The sequence below is a fragment of the Lolium rigidum genome, unplaced genomic scaffold (genome assembly GCF_022539505.1).
Source record: "Lolium rigidum isolate FL_2022 unplaced genomic scaffold, APGP_CSIRO_Lrig_0.1 contig_28943_1, whole genome shotgun sequence".
Classification (NCBI taxonomy): domain Eukaryota; kingdom Viridiplantae; phylum Streptophyta; class Magnoliopsida; order Poales; family Poaceae; genus Lolium; species Lolium rigidum.
The window spans coordinates 147,653-166,251 of record NW_025900101.1 but is presented as its reverse complement, the minus strand read 5'-3'; the positions used below and the strand labels follow the sequence as shown (position 1 = coordinate 166,251).

The following is an 18,599-nucleotide window of genomic DNA, read 5'->3' as shown; positions in this document are numbered from 1 at the left end:
CATATGTTTCTGTTGTACCACTCTGAGAGATGTAATATAGGTGGAACGGTGTTTCACTTGTGTTATGTCAACGACTTGTGTACTACACCATGCAGTGGTACGCTGGGTCACCACAGAAACCGATAACACACACCCTTAACCTAAGGCTTTTGATGATCTACCATTTGCCAGATTGTCCCAACATCAAAACAGTGGAACGGTGACCATGAGGAGGGTGACTTCCTCCTACTTGGCCGCAAATGAGAGCCACGACACAGGAAACACATATGCCTCTAGTTAAGATAGATCGAACCTAGGGGCAATAGAGTCCTAGAAGAGCGTCAACATCGAGTTGTAGAGTGCAACAAATTCGAACAAGCTGGTGTTCTCGGCGCCATGCCGACGAGGGTGATCCTTTGGTAGAGCGACCCAAGACTCAGTGCATTGCAATGGGAACCCCACATGTCTCATCTAGTGCATTGTTGGGAAAGTTCCTTAGCTGTTTTATAGGAGTTCATTGGGTTTTAGTCTTAGGTCAAATAGGTGTTTGTATCTTCCTAATACATGGAGCTTCCAATTTCTCTATAGCGCGGTTTCTCACTTACTCGAGTCATTAGCGAGAAAAACGAAAGGCTATTCTTAGGGAGATATTTTTTAATGAAAGTAATTTTTTTCTAGTGGAAATCTATTGCAATTCTATTATGCGTGGGTTTTGATTTTTTAATGTCTTTGGTATTGTGTGGGTATCGATGGACCTGAAAAACACAATCTAGGCCCACACAAGAATCGGCTCAACTGAGTGAGTATAGCCCAGCACTGCCCACCCAACACAGCTAAAAATCCTGTGGGCCTTGATGGGGGAAACAGAAAGGCGGCCCAAGTCTCTTCTCCTCCTGAGGAAACACCCCGCAGGTTCGGGAACACTCTAGAGTCTGGACTCCGCCGCCGCGTCTCTCTCCCTTCCCCTCCCCTTCCCACGAAGACGAAGAGAAAGAGAGCGCTACAAAAGGGGAGGAAGGCCACCGAGAGGTAGCAGCTACAACTTCCCGCGACCGCGCACACCTCAATCCAAACCCATCGCTTCGCCTCTCCGGCAGCAGCAGTAGCAGAGGATGGCCAAGGAAGGAGCGGGTGGAGGGCCCGACTGGAACGGCCTGCTCAAGTGGAGCCTCGCCCACGGCGGCGACGGCACCACCCCGTCGCGCGTGCTCAGGTCCGTCCAGATCCCCCCGAACCCTCCCTCTCCCCGATTCAGATTTTAAGGAAGGCTAGAGTTGCTGCTGTATCGGTCAATTGGGATTCAGATTTTACGGCTGGAGTTACCAGTGGGTTCTAGTGTGTATCAATCAGTCGGGGTTCAGATTTCAGGGCTAAGGTTACATGTCAGTTCTAGTGTGTATCAATCAGTTGAGGTGTTTTGGTTAACGGTGTGGTTCCCGACTGCCTCCTCCCGGTGTGCTGTTTTGTAGCAGTATCATACCTGCTACCAGAGTCATGATTGATACTATTGTCTGTAGCTATATTGTTTCGTGAAATTGTGGTCCTACTTCCTGTTAAAATGCTGTTCTATTTGGATTGATGAAGTCCAGTGAGTCACATTTTAGTACTGACTATAATTAGTGAAAAATGAAGCTGTAGTAGCCGTAACACACTGAGTCATCAACTTGTTAGTTTTGTCTAGAAGTCCAGGTACTACTATTCAAGCCTTCGAAATTTCTTGCTTGGGGCCGATGAGTTTCCTGGATTTTAAATGCTCGAAAGACATTCCGAGCGGGGCAGGTATTCCTGTTGCTAATACTCCCTCGACATTCCGTTTGCAGCGAGGAGGACAGGAAATGGTTCATGGAGGCGATGCAGGCGAACACAGTCGACGTAGTCGGCAGGATGAAGGAGATCGCCCAGGTGATGAAGACCCCTGATGATGTGCTGCAGTCTCACGGCGTGACTACAGAGAACATTGAAGGTACCTTTTTCATGTGATCATGTTCTCTTCTTGCCATCTCGATTCGTTCTCAAACAAGCATTTGCTTTATCATGGCTTCTACATTCTGGCTGCTACATAGCTGTTGTTTTGTTGTATACACAGTTTATTTATGTACCCAACACACTGTTTAACTGCTAGTGCTCACATCTAAGAGCGTTTTCATCATTGCAATAGAACTAGTGCTGTACAACATGCAAACCTTTCATTAGTTATATAACTAGGACCTAGGAAATTTACTCAAGTTCATAGTATTTCTGAGCTAGAGGATATGGTAGATGAACAAAACGTGGCAAACGGACAAGTGGCTACAGCGATGGGCAATAATTCCTGTTCTGAACTTCTGATTTTTACGCAGTTGGCTTGCTTTTCTGCTGCCTTTATGATGTAAATTTGTTTTTCTTTTACTTGATTGTGCAATTGTGTGCCTTGTCGGATTGTTTGACACTTTATGATATACATGTGGTTTGAGGGAAACATTGTTGCAAGTGCCATCAAGTTTTTCTGCTATGTGTTTCTGTATCTATTTCCTTCCTGCTTGGCCACTTCATGTTGTAAATGCAGTATATGACCATTTCGACTAGCTACTGCTTTTCCTTTCATACCCTCTGTACATGTATAGAATTCCCTTTTGCACCTGAATCTGATTTTTATGTGCATGCTAAAAGTCCATTGAGCTAACCATTCTATAACTTCATGCCCAGATATGTTGGATGAGTTACAAGAGCACGTGGAGTCCATTGATATGGCAAATGGTACGATCATCGTTGTCGAATCAAATGATCTCTCTCATCTTATATGGTCATTTTGTGGTTAATCATATGAAATTTGTTAAATATCTATCTTGTCCATGCAGATCTTCATTCTATTGGTGGATTAGATCCTCTACTTGGTTACTTAAAAAATTCACATGCTGGCATCCGAGCAAAGGCAGCAGAAGTTGTGAGTACAGTTGTGCAGAATAACCCGAAAAGCCAGCAACTTGTCATGGAATCTAATGGACTGGAGCCACTGTTGACAAACTTCAGGTCTGATCCTAGCATGAATGCACGCACCAAAGCTCTCGGAGCTATATCTTGTAAGTTGTTTCTCATTTGTTTTCATCTTTCTGCATTTCATATACTCCCTCTGTTCCTAGATATAAGCTATATAGTTTTTTGAGAAAAAGTCCAGAATATAAGGTGTATTGTATGTACAATATTTTTAGAAATTTGATTACGTTTTCTTATCTTATGCAAGGTTTTCTATTAGCTCATGTTAATTGCCTAGGGTTAATCCCCTCCAAACATGGTGTAATTTTTCCGAAATTTGCATGCTTCAATTTCCGTGCCAGAAACTATATGGCTTATAATTAGGAATGGAGGGAGTATATGACAAATAATAGCTTGCAAGGACCACTAGGTCAATTTCTGGTAGATTTGTTCATTCATGCTAATCATTGGGTATCATTCCCTCTGTTGCAGCTCTCATTCGCAATAACCAGCCTGGACTTGCTGCGTTTCGCCTAGGAAATGGCTATGCTGCTCTGAAAGATGCACTTGGTTCTGATGATGCTAGACTTCAGAGGTACGTCCTGTGATATTCGAACAGCCATGGCACACAATCTGTCCCTGTAATACTCCCTCCGTCCCACCAAAAGTGTCTCGAACTTTGTCAAAATTTGGATGTATCTAGATACATCCAAATTACGAGAAATTGTATCGTCTGGTCAGCAAGGATGAATCTCATATATTCATTGCAACCATTCAATTTTAATCATGCTATCCATGCTTTGCTTCTGTTCTGATAGGATGGCCGTTTATTGTCATAATAATTTCTAGGGCAATGGTACTGCGGCAACAGGGTTCTTTATTCAGAAGTGGTCCATGTGCACTTCATTAAGAATCCTAGTGCTATAACTAAAACATGGAACATGCGTACATGTGAATCAGCCCATGTTGGATAAATCTCCTGTGTGCTGTTCTAACTTTGGTACGAAACTATCATATCAGCATATATGAAGGCATTGTCTGTTCATGCTGGTGTTCTTGTCTTGAATTTTGGGGTTCTTGCTCAATTTGCACTGCTACTTGATTTATGTACCTGGAATGTCCATGAACTGTCTTGTTGTCTCTATCAATCCAGGAAAGCTCTGCATCTCACACAGTACCTGCTGGACAACAAGGCGGACAGGAACGTTGCTGTAGAGCTTGGTCTTCCTAATCTTATGGTGCACCTCGCATCCAGTGATGATTCTGGAGTCCGAGAGGCTGCCTTAGGCGGCCTTCTTCAGCTGGCGCGGGACAGAACATCGGCTGCAGGCAACACTCTACCTAATCAAGACAAGCTGAAGGACATCCTCAGGAGCCGAATCGAAGGCATCAGCGCCATGGACGCTGACGACCTCCAAGCAGCCCGTGAGGAGCGACAACTTGTGGACTCCCTCTGGAAGGAATGCTACGATGAGCCATCATCTCTCAGGGAGAAGGGCCTCGTGGTGCTTCCTGGGGAGGACGCACCACAGCAGCCGCCACCAGATGTTGCAGGTAAAATGTTTGAGCCGCCACTCCGGGCATTTGCTGCACCGAGGCCTGCTCTAACGGAAGACTCCGATTCGGGTAGTGGGAAGAAGGATCCACCTTTGCTCCTAGGCCCATAAGTCTGTGACCATCTCCAACTCTCCCAGCTCCATCTTGTTGGACTTCATAGAACCTATTGGAACCCTGCCTGAGAGTAGGCATGTTAGAAGTTGGAACTTCGATAATTCTGCGTGTACAACTCTTTAGCGTTTTATGCCCCTTGTACTACTGATCAGTTATGTGGTTGATGCGAATGTTTTGCTTCTACGAGGCTGAGAAATGCTTGTGCTAGTATTGTTTTTAGGCCCTTTTCTTTTGGGCTCATGCTTATAGAGCAGCAGTTTATGGAAAACCAGTAGGAATAAGATGCGGTATGGAGAAGCTACTAGAAACTGATGTCCCTCTTTTTTGAGCTTATATGTCAGTAGATGAGTTTTTTTTTTTTTTTTTGAAACTAGTCATTAGATGTGTTGATGTTTTTTTTTTGCTGATAAGTTGAGTGACATGGATACGTGAAGCTATCATGTGTATAACATGTAGTAACATTAAATAAGATGAAAACAGGTTGTTATGTACGTGTTAAAATAAAAACACGGCATCAATGCAATATTCAGTACATGCCAAAATACGTAGGCTTGGTAATTAGGAAAGTTTCAATAATGACTCCATAAGCGACCAAACTTCAATGGCGAACTTTGCGTCAATTCATCTTAGAATGGCAAACCTTCTTTCAATAACATTTTGGAGAGCTGAATAACGATGGTTGAATTACATGTTATGTGGTGTTGCCCTTGCCCCTTCGAAATCTGGAACACGGTATCCAGAGTTAATAAGAGTGTGTTTGTGGACAGGGTGTTTCTGCACCTGGGTGCATATGCACCCTTTATTTGAAATACATATTAAATATATTTACAAATGTCAAAAAAATATAAATAAAAATGCCGCATGTATACCTTGACATGTTACATGCTCACAAAGTTGTCTCAGCAAAAATCAAGATGTTTTGTACTCTGTGCAAAAAAGACAAATTTTTGGTACTAAAATAGTCTATTTCTCGAGGCATTATTTGTCTTTTTTACACAGGGTATAAAAATTGTCGGTTTTATGTGAAACTTTACGTGCACACATAGAACATGTCCCTCTACATGCTAAATTTTTTTCCTAAATTTTTTATGTTTTTGAAATATGTTTTATACATACCGGGTGCATATGCACCCGGGATCAGTTTTGGTTTTCTGTGTGTTTTGATTCTAGAGTCAACAAGATAGTATTTTCCTGTACAGACGAAATAAGAACAACACTACACAATATATATGAGCAAATATGTTATGTACATATTGCATATAGAAATAGATCACCATGATGGGGTGCGGAAAAATGGAGAAGTGTGGGCAGGCATCAGTGCATAGACAGTGTTGTGAACAGATTCAGGCCATCCAGGAACAGCTATGGTGAACCTTATGTCAAAATTGCACATTGATAGAACATTCTGGCTTGTATAATTTTTCTTGTTTATGTATTTAATTTTGCCCTTCTCAGCAACTATGATAGGAATGTGTGTTCCATCAATTGCCCCAATAACATCTCTGAAAAAGGGCCAGAATTTAGGATTTCTAAGTTTAAGGTGAACTTGGGTGAAAGTAGGATCATTAGGTACATTGTAATCACCAACCATTCGGTCTATACTGACCTGTGTAAAAGATGATGAAACACAATGCGCTTAAAACGGGACTAGTTTTCAGGTTCCCGGTCTTGAACTGAATGAATGCATTTCCTAGCATATATTTCCTGGCGTTGTTATTAGCAGCAGCAGCAACAAGACAGAAATCGGTGGCGTGCCGACCAAACATCGCTGGGAGTGAGAGCTTCCATGAGTGCATTGCTTGTGAGCGGTCGAGTTCCTATGGTGGATGCATTTATCCGGGCGGGAGCGTGATCTCCGATGTCGACCACGGCGGCGGCTGGTCGAGCAGCGGGAGCCTGAGTGCCTCGTCGATACATCTTTCTAACAGCGGTTAAAGAAAAGTGTGGCAAATCATAAAATATCCTAACAGAGAGGGCGGAGCAAAAGGAGGCGCGGGACTGGCGAGGGGAGCGTTGGAGCGCGGCTTCCGTGACTAGGAGGATTCGACGTCCACCCGTGCGAACCCTAGGCGGCGGCATCGCTCAGCAACCTTGCAAGGAAGAGAAAGAAATAACGGGTGGGGGAGCGTACGGGTATGGTCGTTTCGGGCCAAACGGAGGGGAAAACTGGAGAACTATTCGGCCTATGGGTGGCACTTTTGTTATAATTTTCTCGAAAAATAGGGGTATCGGTTAGTACCTATTCGGTGTTACTATTGTGAAGCTCGGGAAGCTTCCTTCTGAATGATTCCGTAGTCTGCCAAAATTTTACTACTTTGATAGTTTAAGGTGACAAAAGCCCGACATAAGGAGGCATTTTGTGGAGCTTCTCCGGTGAGGAACCTATAAGCCACTCATAAAAGCTCAAAAGAAAGAGGCATTAGTCTCTTATTGATGATCCCATTGCTTACCTGCAGGAGGATATGTCTACACATTTTTTTTTTTTTGGAAAGGAACTGTTTTTTGCTTGTTATATGGAGTGAGATGAAAGGAATGCCCTTTTCTCGGTATATAACATCAAGACTTTGCCCATGCATTGCGACATATTGATTTTCTATTTAATATTTTGTAGACCGTGAACAGTTAATTTGGGCTTGAGTGAGTACTGAAAATTAGAGAAATACTATTTCTCGAAGATGCGAACTTACAATAGCTGTCCATATAAGCAAAATTTTATGTCATTCTGACAAAACTTGGAAGTACTGCATCTTGATAGGATAACACAATTTCCAAAGAAAAACACATTTATGCAATGGCAGTAATACAAAGTCCATAAGAAATTCCATATCTAAAAAAACATTATATGAGACATGCCTCACCAAAAAATGTTCTTGCATGGAAATTTATTTGACATTGTGTTTTCTATGTTAAATGAAACAATTATTATTATTATTATGGAGAATCTGTTACTGTATTACAACAATATCATGAAGAAGATTAACTTTTTTTCTTGAGGTAACTACACGATTTCATCTGAATTTTCAGTACTTGCCACTGATGTGGAAACCATCGCCTCGACGCCCAATCAGACACCGCCCCAGCAACAGGAATCGCTGGTGGTTTTAGTAGCCAAATCCATCCCAACTAATGCTCTCTTTCCTCTATGCGAACTCCACGGACTCTTGACCAGCACGAGAACACGCATCAAGGGAAGTGAAACTAATCATCAATTGCTCACATGCTAATGCTGCTAGGTACCATCGCCTCCTATGTACAAAAAAAATTCAGAGCCAACCTATTCATCTGATTACAGAAACATGACTTTCCCAAACCAGGAAATCTTGTCGATTCCGCGTCAAACCGATTGAAGCAACCGCTGTGCTTGGGCCGACAATGCAGCAGCATGGTTTCATGCAACTCGTGCTTTCTGAACCGATGAATGTGTGCCAAGGTGAAACCAGTCTCATATCCTTGTGCACATCGTGATGGCCCTCCTCACCGGCGTCAGTGGGACGCGTCCTAGCAAGCCGGTGGATCCGTACACCTCTTCGTCGAGCACCCACACGCCGGTTTCGATCATATGCCACCTCCTCATGCCGCACGATGTGTTCGTTGCTGCTCTCCATCGCGGGGACGATCCTTGCATCCTGTGCGTAGGCGACGTATGTCAGCTGTCGTACGCCTTGGAGTTGTCTTGGCCACCACACATCCGCCCGCCGTCGAGATCCTTCCCGCTATGTACCTTCCATCCTCGGTGATCTTCTCTGCCTCAAATCTCGGAGTCACCATCGAGACTGACGAGAGAAACGTACTTGAGCATATCATAGGGAGAGGAGGCCGCTCAACCGTAGAGGCGGGACTGGGCATCGGCCTCAGCCTACCTTTTTTTTGCTGCCGTGGAGGCTCGTCGCAAGTGTAGTCGAGGCGAGCGCGACATGTTGGCTCACGCCAGGAGCCCTCTCGCTGGCTCGGCCGCTAGGGCGTTAGGAGCCGCGCCAGCAGCTCTCTCGCCGACGCCGCGAGGAGCAATGACGGAAGGTTATCACAATCAGTTGTCTTCTTCCATGTCCTGTGAGTTCCGGGCTCTGTGTAGAGTTGGCCGTCAACAACACCGCCCTCCTCCTCCCGATGCCCGACCATGCGGTCTCCCCCCACCTCCTGCGAGTCCCAGCACGGTGGAGAGTACAACTGCAGAAGTCGCTCCCCTCAGGGACCATGGCCTTCCGCCTGGCTTCTCTAGCGGCGGCGCCTAGGTCAATGGTCCTTCATTGCGCTAGCCCTGACACACGGTTCGGCTTGTTGCTTCAACTTAGATGTTGATCGTCGCGTTTGTTGATTAGTTTATATTAGTAATCATCAAGACACGAGTTCCTTGTCTTACACGTTACTCCCGGGTGAGACCAGGGGGCATGCATGCCATGCCTCACTTAACAAACAAACTACTCCCTCCAACCGGCGCCATTTGCAAAACATGCAGTTTCTTTTCTCCCTGTTGATTTAGGCGTCTTAGCATTAATTGCTGTTTAATTAGCGTATAACTCTCCTTCCGCAGCCCCTTCCCTTGGACGGGGTTTTCCTGCGTCCGCAGCCATGCGCCCATCCGTGTGCCGCGCCGTTTCACAACCATCGTACTCTTCCTTTTCTTTCCTTCACATTTAACATTTATCCCTTTTATTGGTAAAAAATAATCGCAAAAAATACCACAGAAATACATGTCTAGTCCCTCCGAACGTGTGATGCCAACGTGCTGGAGCTGATAACTCATTTTTTTTTATAATGGACGCTTTATTACTCATCAAAAGCAATTACAGCCATGGCGGACGACGTTGCTGGAGCTGATAACTCGTGGCGGGTGACGTCGCTCGAGCTGATAACTCATGGCAGCCATCGTCACCGGAGCTGATCGCTCGTGGTGGCCGATGTCGCCGGAGCTGATCACACGCGACCGCCGCCTGGTTAGGCCGGCACCACCACCATGCGCCTCTCTCATCATCATGCTACCATCTTCCATCAATTATTGCTGGTCTTTATCGAAAAAATCAATTATTGCTGGTCAAGGAGGACGTGCGGATGAGGTTCATCGACGCTAGGTATGGAAAATAGAAGAGTAAAACGGTACCCCCTCGGGTTGTCTCCTCTAGGCGACTCAGGGGGCGGAAACCCTAACCCCCCACCCCCCTCCCCTCTCCTCGCCGTCCCCTGAGGCTGCCGCCGACGAAGCAGGCCTCCGCGCTGGGCGGATGGCCCCGAAATCTGGCGGCGTGGTGGCCCTCCTCTCCCTCCCTCGCCTTGGCCTTGCCGGTGCTTGGGTGGTGATACGTCTCCGACGTATCGATAATTTCTTATGTTCCATGCCACATTATTGATGATATCTACATGTTTTATACACATTATATGTCGTATTTATGCATTTTTCGGCACTAACCTATTAACAAGATGCCGAAGAGCCAGTTGCTGTTTTCTGCTGTTTTTGGTTTCAGAAATCCTACAAAGGAAATATTCTCGGAATTGGACGAAATCAACGCCCAGGGTCCTATTTTTACACGAAGCTTCCAGAAGACCGGAGGGGAGACGAAGTGGGGCCACGGGGCGCCGCCACACTAGGGCGGCGCGGCCTAGAGGGGGCCCGCGCGGCCCTAGCGTGTGGGGCCCCCGTGACTCTCCCGACTCCGCCCTTCCGCCTACTTAAAGCCTTCGTTGCGAAACCCTCTATACCGAGAGCCACGATACGGAAAACCTTACTGAGACGCCGCCGCCGCCAATCCCATCTCGGGGGATTCTGGAGATCACCTCCGGCACCCGGCCGGAGAGGGGAATCATCTCCCGGAGGACTCTTCATCGCCATGATCGCCTCCGGAGTGATGAGTGAGTAGTTCACCCCTGGACTATGGGTCCATAGCAGTAGCTAGATGGTTGTCTTCTCCTCATTGTGCTTCATTGTTGGATCTTGTGAGCTGCCTAACATGATCAAGATCATCTATCCGTAATACTATATGTTGTGTTTGTCGGGATCCGATGGATAGAGAATACTATGTTATGTTAATTATCAATCTATTACCTATGTGTTGTTTATGATCTTGCATGCTCTCCGTTATTAGTAGAGGCTCGGCCAAGTTTTTGCTCTTAACTCCAAGAGGGAGTATTTATGCTCGATAGTGGGTTCATGCCTCCATTAAATCTGGGACAGTGACAGAAAGTTCTAAGGTTGTGGATGTGCTGTTGCCACTAGGGATAAAACATTGATGCTATGTCTAAGGATGTAGTTATTGATTACATTACGCACCATACTTAATGCAATTGTCTGTTGTTTTGCAACTTAATACTGGAAGGGGTTCGGATGATAACCTGAAGGTGGACTTTTTAGGCATAGATGCATGCTGGATAGAGGTCTATGTACTTTGTCGTAATGCCCAACTAAATCTCACTATATTTATCATATCATGTATGTGCATTGTTATGCCCTCTCTATTTGTCAATTGCCCGACTGTAATTTGTTCACCCAACATGCTTTTATCTTATGGGAGAGACACCTCTAGTGAACTGTGGACCCCGGTCCTATTCTTTACATCGCATACAATCTACCGCAATTGTTCTTTACTCGTTTTCTGCAAACAATCATCTTCCACACAATACGGTTAATCCTTTGTTACAGCAAGCCGGTGAGATTGACAACCTCACTGTTTCGTTGGGGCAAAGTACTTTGGTTGTGTTGTGCAGGTTCCACGTTGGCGCCGGAATCCCTGGTGTTGCACCGTATTACATTCCGCCACCATCAACCTTCAACGTGCTTCTTGGCTCCTCCTGGTTCGATAAACCTTGGTGTCTTTCTGAGGGAAAACTTGCTGTTGTGCGCATCATACCTTCCTCTTGGGGTTCCCAACAAACGTGTGAGTTACACGCCATCAAGCATATTTTCTGGCGCCGTTGCCGGGGAGATCAAGACACGCTGCAAGGGGAGTCTCCACTTCCCAATCTCTTTACTTTGTTTTTGTCTTGCTTTATTTTATTTACTACTTTGTTTGCTGCATTATATCAAAATACAAAAAAAAAATTTAGTTGCTAGCTTTACTTTATTTACTATCTTGCACTCTATATCAAAAACACAAAAAAAATTAGTTACTTGCATTTATTTTATCTAGTTTGCTTTATTTACTACTGCTAAAATGAATACCCCTGAAAATACTAAGTTGTGTGACTTCACAACCACAAATAATAATTATTTCTTATGCACACCTATTGCTCCACCTGCTACTACAGCAGAATTCTTTGAAATTAAACCTGCTCTACTGAATCTTGTTATGCGAGAGCAATTTTCTGGTGTTAGTTCCGATGATGCTTGCTGCCCATCTCAATAACTTTGTTGAATTGTGTGAAATGCAAAAGTATAAAGATGTAGATGGTGACATTATAAAATTAAAATTGTTTCCTTTCTCATTAAGAGGAAGAGCTAAAGATTGGTTGCTATCTCTGCCTAAGAATAGTATTGATTCATGGACTAAATGCAAGGATGCTTTTATTGGTAGATATTATCCCCCTGCTAAAATTATATCTTTGAGAAGTAGCATAATGAATTTCAAGCAATTAGATAATGAACATGTTGCTCAAGCTTGGGAAAGAATGAAATCTTTGGTTAAAAATTGCCCAACCCATGGATCGACTACTTGGATGATCATCCAAACCTTTTATGCAGGACTGAACTTTTCTTCGCGGAACCTATTGGATTCAGCTGCTGGAGGTACCTTTATGTCCATCACTCTTGGTGAAGCAACAAAGCTCCTTGATAATATGATGATTAATTACTCTGAATGGACACGGAAAGAGCTCCACAAGGTAAGAAGGTAAATTCTGTTGAAGAATCCTCTTCCTTGAGTGATAAGATTGATGCTATTATGTCTATGCTTGTGAATGATAGGACTAATATTGATCCTAATAATGTTCCGTTAGCTTCATTGGTTGCTCAAGAAGAAAATGTTGATGTGAATTTCATTAAAAACAATAATTTCAACAACAATGCTTATAGGAACAATTCTGGTAATAACTATAGGCCATATCCTTCTGCTAATGGTAATGGTTATGGTAATTCTTATGGTAATTCTTACAACAATAATAGGAGTGTACCCCCTGGTCTTGAAGCCATGCTTAAAGATTTTATTAGTACACAAACTGCTTTTAACAAATCTGTTGAGGAAAAACTTGATAAAATTGATATTCTTGCTTCTAGAGTTGATAGACTTGCCTCTGATGTTGATCTTTTAAAATTGAAAGTTATGCCTAATAAGGATATTGATAATAAGATTACTACTACAGCAAATGCCATCCAAGTTAGAATTAATAAGAATATAAGATTAATGGCTGAATTGCGTGCTAGGTGGGATAGAGAAGAAAATGAAAAACTAGCTAAAGAGAATAATGTAGCTAAAGTTTGGACTATTACCACCACAAGTAATGTTGATTCCTCACATGTTGCTGCACCTCCTACTATCAATGGTAAAATAATTGGTGTTGGCAATGTTTCTGCTCCTAGTGCAAAGCGTACAAAACTGCCTGAAATTGCTAAAACTGCTGAAATTGCTTGTGATAAAACTGCTGAAATTTTTTCCAACCTTAGGGACAATGATCCCATTGCTGTAGCTCATAATGATTTAGATTTTGATGATTGTCACATCTCTGAAGTTATAAAGTTCTTACAAAAACTTGCTAAGAGTCCTAATGCTAGTGCTATGAATTTGGCCTTTACAAAACATATTACAAATGCTCTCATAAAAGCTAGAGAAGAGAAACTAAAACTTGAAACCTCTATTCCTAGTAAGTTAGAAGATGGTTGGGAGCCCATTATTAAAATGAGGGTCAATGATTTTGATTGTAATGCTTTATGTGATCTTGGTGCAAGTATTTTTGTTATGCCTAAGAAAGTCTATGATATGCTTGACTTGCCACCATTGAAAAATTGTTATTTGGATGTTAATCTCGTTGATAATGCTAAAAAGAAACCTTTGGGGAGAGTTGATAATGTTCATATTATGGTTAACAATAACCTTGTCCCCGTTGATTTTGTTGTCTTGGATATTGAATGCAATGCATCTTGCCCCATTATATTGGGAAGACCTTTTCTTCGAACCGTTGGTGCTACTATTGATATGAAGGAAGGTAATATTAAATATCAATTTCCTCTCAAGAAAGGTATGGAACACTTCCCTAGAAAGAGAATGAAGTTACCTTTTGATTCTATTATTAGAACAAGTTATGATGTTGATACTTCGTCTCTTGATAACACTTGATATACACTTTCTGCGCCTAGCTGAAAGGCGTTAAAGAAAAGCGCTTATGGGAGACAACCCATGTTTTTACTATAGTATTTTTGTTTTATATTTGAGTCTTGGAAGTTGTTTACTAATGTAGCAACCTCTCCTTATCTTAGTTTTGTGCATTGTTGTGCCAAGTAAAGTCTTTGATAGTAAGGTTCATACTAGATTTGGATTGCTGCGCAGTAACAGATTTCTTTGCTGTCACGAATCTGGGCCTAATTCTCTGTAGGTAACTCAGAAAAATATGCCAATTTACGTGAGTGATCCTCAGATATGTACGCAACTTTCATTCAATTTGAGCATTTTCATTTGAGCAAGTCTGGTGCCATTTTAAAATTCGTCTTTACGAACTGTTCTGTTTTGACAGATTCTGCCTTTTATTTCGCATTGCCTCTTTTGCTATGTTGGATGAATTTATTTGATCCATTAATGTCCAGTAGCTTTATGCAATGTTCAAAAGTGTTAAGAATGATTATGTCACCTCTGAACATGTTAATTTTTATTGTACACTAACCCTCTAATGAGTTGTTTCGAGTTTGGTGTGGAGGAAGTTTTCAAGGATCAAGAGAGGGAAATGATGCAATATGATCAAGGAGAGTGAAAGCTCTAAGCTTGGGGATGCCCCGTGGTTCACCCCTGCATATTCTAAGAAGACTCAAGCGTCTAAGCTTGGGGATGCCCAAGGCATCCCCTTCTTCATCGACAACATTATCAGGTTCCTCCCCTGAAACTATATTTTTATTCAGTCACATCTTATGTGCTTTGCTTGGAGCGTCGGTTTGTTTTTGTTTTTGTTTTTGTTTGAATAAAATGGATCCTAGCATTCATTATGTGGGAGAGAGACACGCTCCGCTGTTGCATATGGACAAATATGTCCTTAGGCTTTACTCATAGTATTCATAGCGAAGGTTGAATCTTCTTCGTTAAATTGTTGTATGGTTGGAATTGGGAAATGCTACATGTAGTAATTCTAAAATGTCTTGAATAATTTGATACTTGGAAATTGTTGTGCTCATGTTTAAGATCTTGCATCATATACTTTGCACCCATTAATGAAGAAACACCTAGAGCTTGCTAATTTGGTTTGCATATTTGGTTTCTCTAAAGTCTAGATAATTTCTAGTATTGAGTTTTGAACAACAAGGAAGACGGTGTAGAGTCTCATAATGTTTACAATATGTATTTTATGTGAGTTTTGCTGCACCGGTTCATCCTTGTGTTTGTTTCAAATAACCTTGCTAGCCTAAACCTTGTATCGAGAGGGAGTACTTCTCATGCATCCAAAATCCTTGAGCCAACCACTATGCCATTTGTGTCCACCATACCTACCTACTACATGGTATTTCTCCGCCATTCCAAAGTAAATTGCTTGAGTGCTACCTTTAAATTTCCATCATTCGCCTTTACACTATATAGCTCATGGGACAAATTGCTTAAAAACTATTGTGGTATTGAATATGTACTTATGCACTTTATCTCTTATTAAGTTGCTTGTTGTGCGATAACCATGTTCCCGGGGACGCCATCAACTCTTTGTTGAATATCATGCGAGTTGCTATGCATGTCCGTCTTGTCTGAAGTAAGAGAGATCTACCACTTTAATGGTTAGAGCATGCATATTGTTAGAGAAGAACATTGGGCCGCTAACTAAAGCCATGAATCATGGTGGAAGTTTCAGTTTTGGACATATATCCTCAATCTCATATGAGAACACTAATTGTTGCCACATGCTTATGCATTAAAGAGGAGTCCATTATCTGTTGTCCATGTTGTCCCGGTATGGATGTCTAAGTTGAGAATAATCAAAAGCGAGAAATCCAAAATGCGAGCTTTCTCCTTAGACCTTTGTACGAGCGACATGGAGGTACCCCTTTGTGACACTTGGTTAAAACATGTGTATTGCGATGATCCGGTAGTCCAAGCTAATTAGGACAAGGTGCGGGCACTATTAGTATACTATGCATGAGGCTTGCAACTTGTAAGATATAATTTACATAACTCATATGCTTTATTACTACCGTTGATAAAATTGTTTCATGTTTTCAAAATAAAAGCTCTAGCACAAATATAGCAATCGATGCTTTCCTCTTTGAAGGACCTTTCTTTTACTTTTATGTTGAGTCAGTTCACCTATTTCTCTCCACCTCAAGAAGCAAACACTTGTGTGAACTATGCATTGATTCCTACATACTTGCATATTGCACTTGTTATATTACTCTATGTTGACAATTATCCATGAGATATACATGTTACAAGTTGAAAGCAACCGCTGAAACTTAATCTTCCTTTGTGTTGCTTCAATACCTTTACTTTGATTTATTGCTTTATGAGTTAACTCTTATGCAAAACTTATTGATGCTTGTCTTGAAGTACTATTCATGAAAAGTCTTTGCTTTATGATTCATTTGTTTACTCATGTCATTACCATTGTTTTGATCGCTGCATTCATTACATATGCTTACAATAGTATGATCAAGGTTATGATGGCATGTCACTCCGTAAATTATCTTTGTTATCGTTTACCTGCTCGGGACGAGCAGAACTAAGCTTGGGGATGCTGATACGTCTCCGACGTATCGATAATTTCTTATGTTCCATGCCACATTATTGATGATATCTACATGTTTTATACACATTATATGTCGTATTTATGCATTTTCCGGCACTAACCTATTAACAAGATGCCGAAGAGCCGCTTGTCGTTTTCTCGCTGTTTTTGGTTTCGGAAATCCTACAAAGGAAATATTCTCGGAATTGGACGAAATCAACGCCCGGGGTCCTATTTTTACACGAAGCTTCCAGAAGACCGGAGGGGAGACGAAGTGGGGCCACGGGGCGCCGCCACACTAGGGCGGCGCGGCCTAGAGGGGGCCCGCGCGGCCCTAGCGTGTGGGGCCCCCGTGACTCTCCCGACTCCGCCCTTCCGCCTACTTAAAGCCTTCGTTGCGAAACCCTCTGTACCGAGAGCCACGATACGGAAAACCTTACTGAGACGCCGCCGCCGCCAATCCCATCTCGGGGATTCTGGAGATCACCTCCGGCACCCTGCCGGAGAGGGGAATCATCTCCCGGAGGACTCTTCATCGCTATGATCGCCTCCGGAGTGATGAGTGAGTAGTTCACCCCTGGACTATGGGTCCATAGCAGTAGCTAGATGGTTGTCTTCTCCTCATTGTTCTTCATTGTTGGATCTTGTGAGCTGCCTAACATGATCAAGATCATCTATCTGTAATACTATATGTTGTGTTTGTCGGGATCCGATGGATAGAGAATACTATGTTATGTTAATTATCAATCTATTACCTATGTGTTGTTTATGATCTTGCATGCTCTCCGTTATTAGTAGAGGCTCTGGCCAAGTTTTTGCTCTTAACTCCAAGAGGGAGTATTTATGCTCGATAGTGGGTTCATGCCTCCATTAAATCCGGGACGAGTGACGAAAAGTTCTAAGGTTGTGGATGTGCTGTTGCCACTAGAGATAAAACATTGATGCTATGTCTAAGGATGTAGTTATTGATTACATTACGCACCATACTTAATGTAATTGTCTGTTGTTTTGCAACTTAATACTGGAAGGGGTTCGGATGATAACCTCGAAGGTGGACTTTTTAGGCATAGATGCATGCTTGGATAGCGGTCTATGTACTTTGTCGTAATGCCCAACTAAATCTCACTATATTTATCATATCATGTATGTGCATTGTTATGCCCTCTCTATTTGTCAATTGCCCGACTGTAATTTGTTCACCCAACATGCTTTTATCTTATGGGAGAGACACCTCTAGTGAACTCGTGGACCCCGGTCCTATTCTTTACATCGCATACAATCTATCGCAATTGTTCTTTACTGTTTTCTGCAAACAATCATCTTCCACACAATACGGTTAATCCTTTGTTACAGCAAGCCGATGAGATTGACAACCTCACTGTTTCGTTGGGGCAAAGTACTTTGGTTGTGTTGTGCAGGTTCCACGTTGGGGCCGGAATCCCTGGTGTTGCGCCGCATTACATTCCGCCACCATCAACCTTCAACGTGCTTCTTGGCTCCTCCTGGTTCGATAAACCTTGGTTTCTTTCTGAGGGAAAACTTGCTGCTGTTGCATCATACCTTCCTCTTGGGGTTCCCAACGAACGTGTGAGTTACACGCCATCAGGTGGCCGCGGGGTGCTGCTCCTCGTCCAGGTCTGGGGCCACGTTAGCAAGGGCGGCAAGCCTGGATGGCGGAGACAGCGTCGACCTGGCGGCGGGTGGCGGGCGTCCGGTGCTACTGACCGTGGCTCTCGACCGTGTGGGCGGTGAGGGGGCGGTGGGCGTCGCGGCGAGGTGCGGAGGCCACCCCGCTGGGTCTCTGGCATCAGGTGAAGGTTGCTCCTCCTCCCCGTGTGCCCGTCTCACCTCCCCGACCACGGATCTAGATCTGGTGGTTGGTGGATGCGACCGGAAGAAGGGCTCTGGACTGGGAAACTCTTGGCTGACGGTGGCGGTTACGACGTCGACGATGCAGACGGCACCGATCTCCTTCTTGAAGGCAACATCGAGGTCTATTCCCATCCTCCATGACCTACCTATCTCGGGTGAAAGCCCAAAGCTTTGGTTTGGGCGGCGGCGCGGAGCGCCGTTCCCTCGTTGAAGGCGCCGCCTTGAGATAGCAGGGTTGGTGGATGTGCTCGGCGGTGGATGGTAGGTAGCTGGTTGCGGTCTCATCGCATCTT

General features: G+C 43.6%; 1 protein-coding gene across 1 annotated transcript; it reads left to right on the top strand.

Annotated features, from left to right (window-relative positions):
• The first annotated feature begins 951 nt into the window (after positions 1 to 951).
• LOC124680816 (hsp70 nucleotide exchange factor fes1) lies at positions 952 to 4,785 on the top strand. Its single transcript, XM_047215855.1, has 6 exons — positions 952 to 1,192; positions 1,800 to 1,942; positions 2,665 to 2,715; positions 2,817 to 3,038; positions 3,424 to 3,526; positions 4,085 to 4,785. Exons 1-6 carry the CDS (start codon positions 1,092 to 1,094, stop codon positions 4,596 to 4,598), a joined length of 1,134 nt encoding a protein of 377 aa, XP_047071811.1. The 5' UTR covers positions 952 to 1,091; the 3' UTR covers positions 4,599 to 4,785.
• The last annotated feature ends 13,814 nt before the right edge of the window (positions 4,786 to 18,599 follow it).

Excerpts from the sequence above, each read along its gene's own strand:
- LOC124680816 (XM_047215855.1), top strand. The coding sequence starts at position 1,092 with ATGGCCAAGGAAGGAGCGGGTGGAGGGCCCGACTGGAACGGCCTGCTC. Across the intron at positions 1,943-2,664 it reads GACTACAGAGAACATTGAAG|ATATGTTGGATGAGTTACAA; the intron begins GTACCTTTTTCA and ends CTTCATGCCCAG. Across the intron at positions 3,039-3,423 it reads AGCTCTCGGAGCTATATCTT|CTCTCATTCGCAATAACCAG; the intron begins GTAAGTTGTTTC and ends CCTCTGTTGCAG.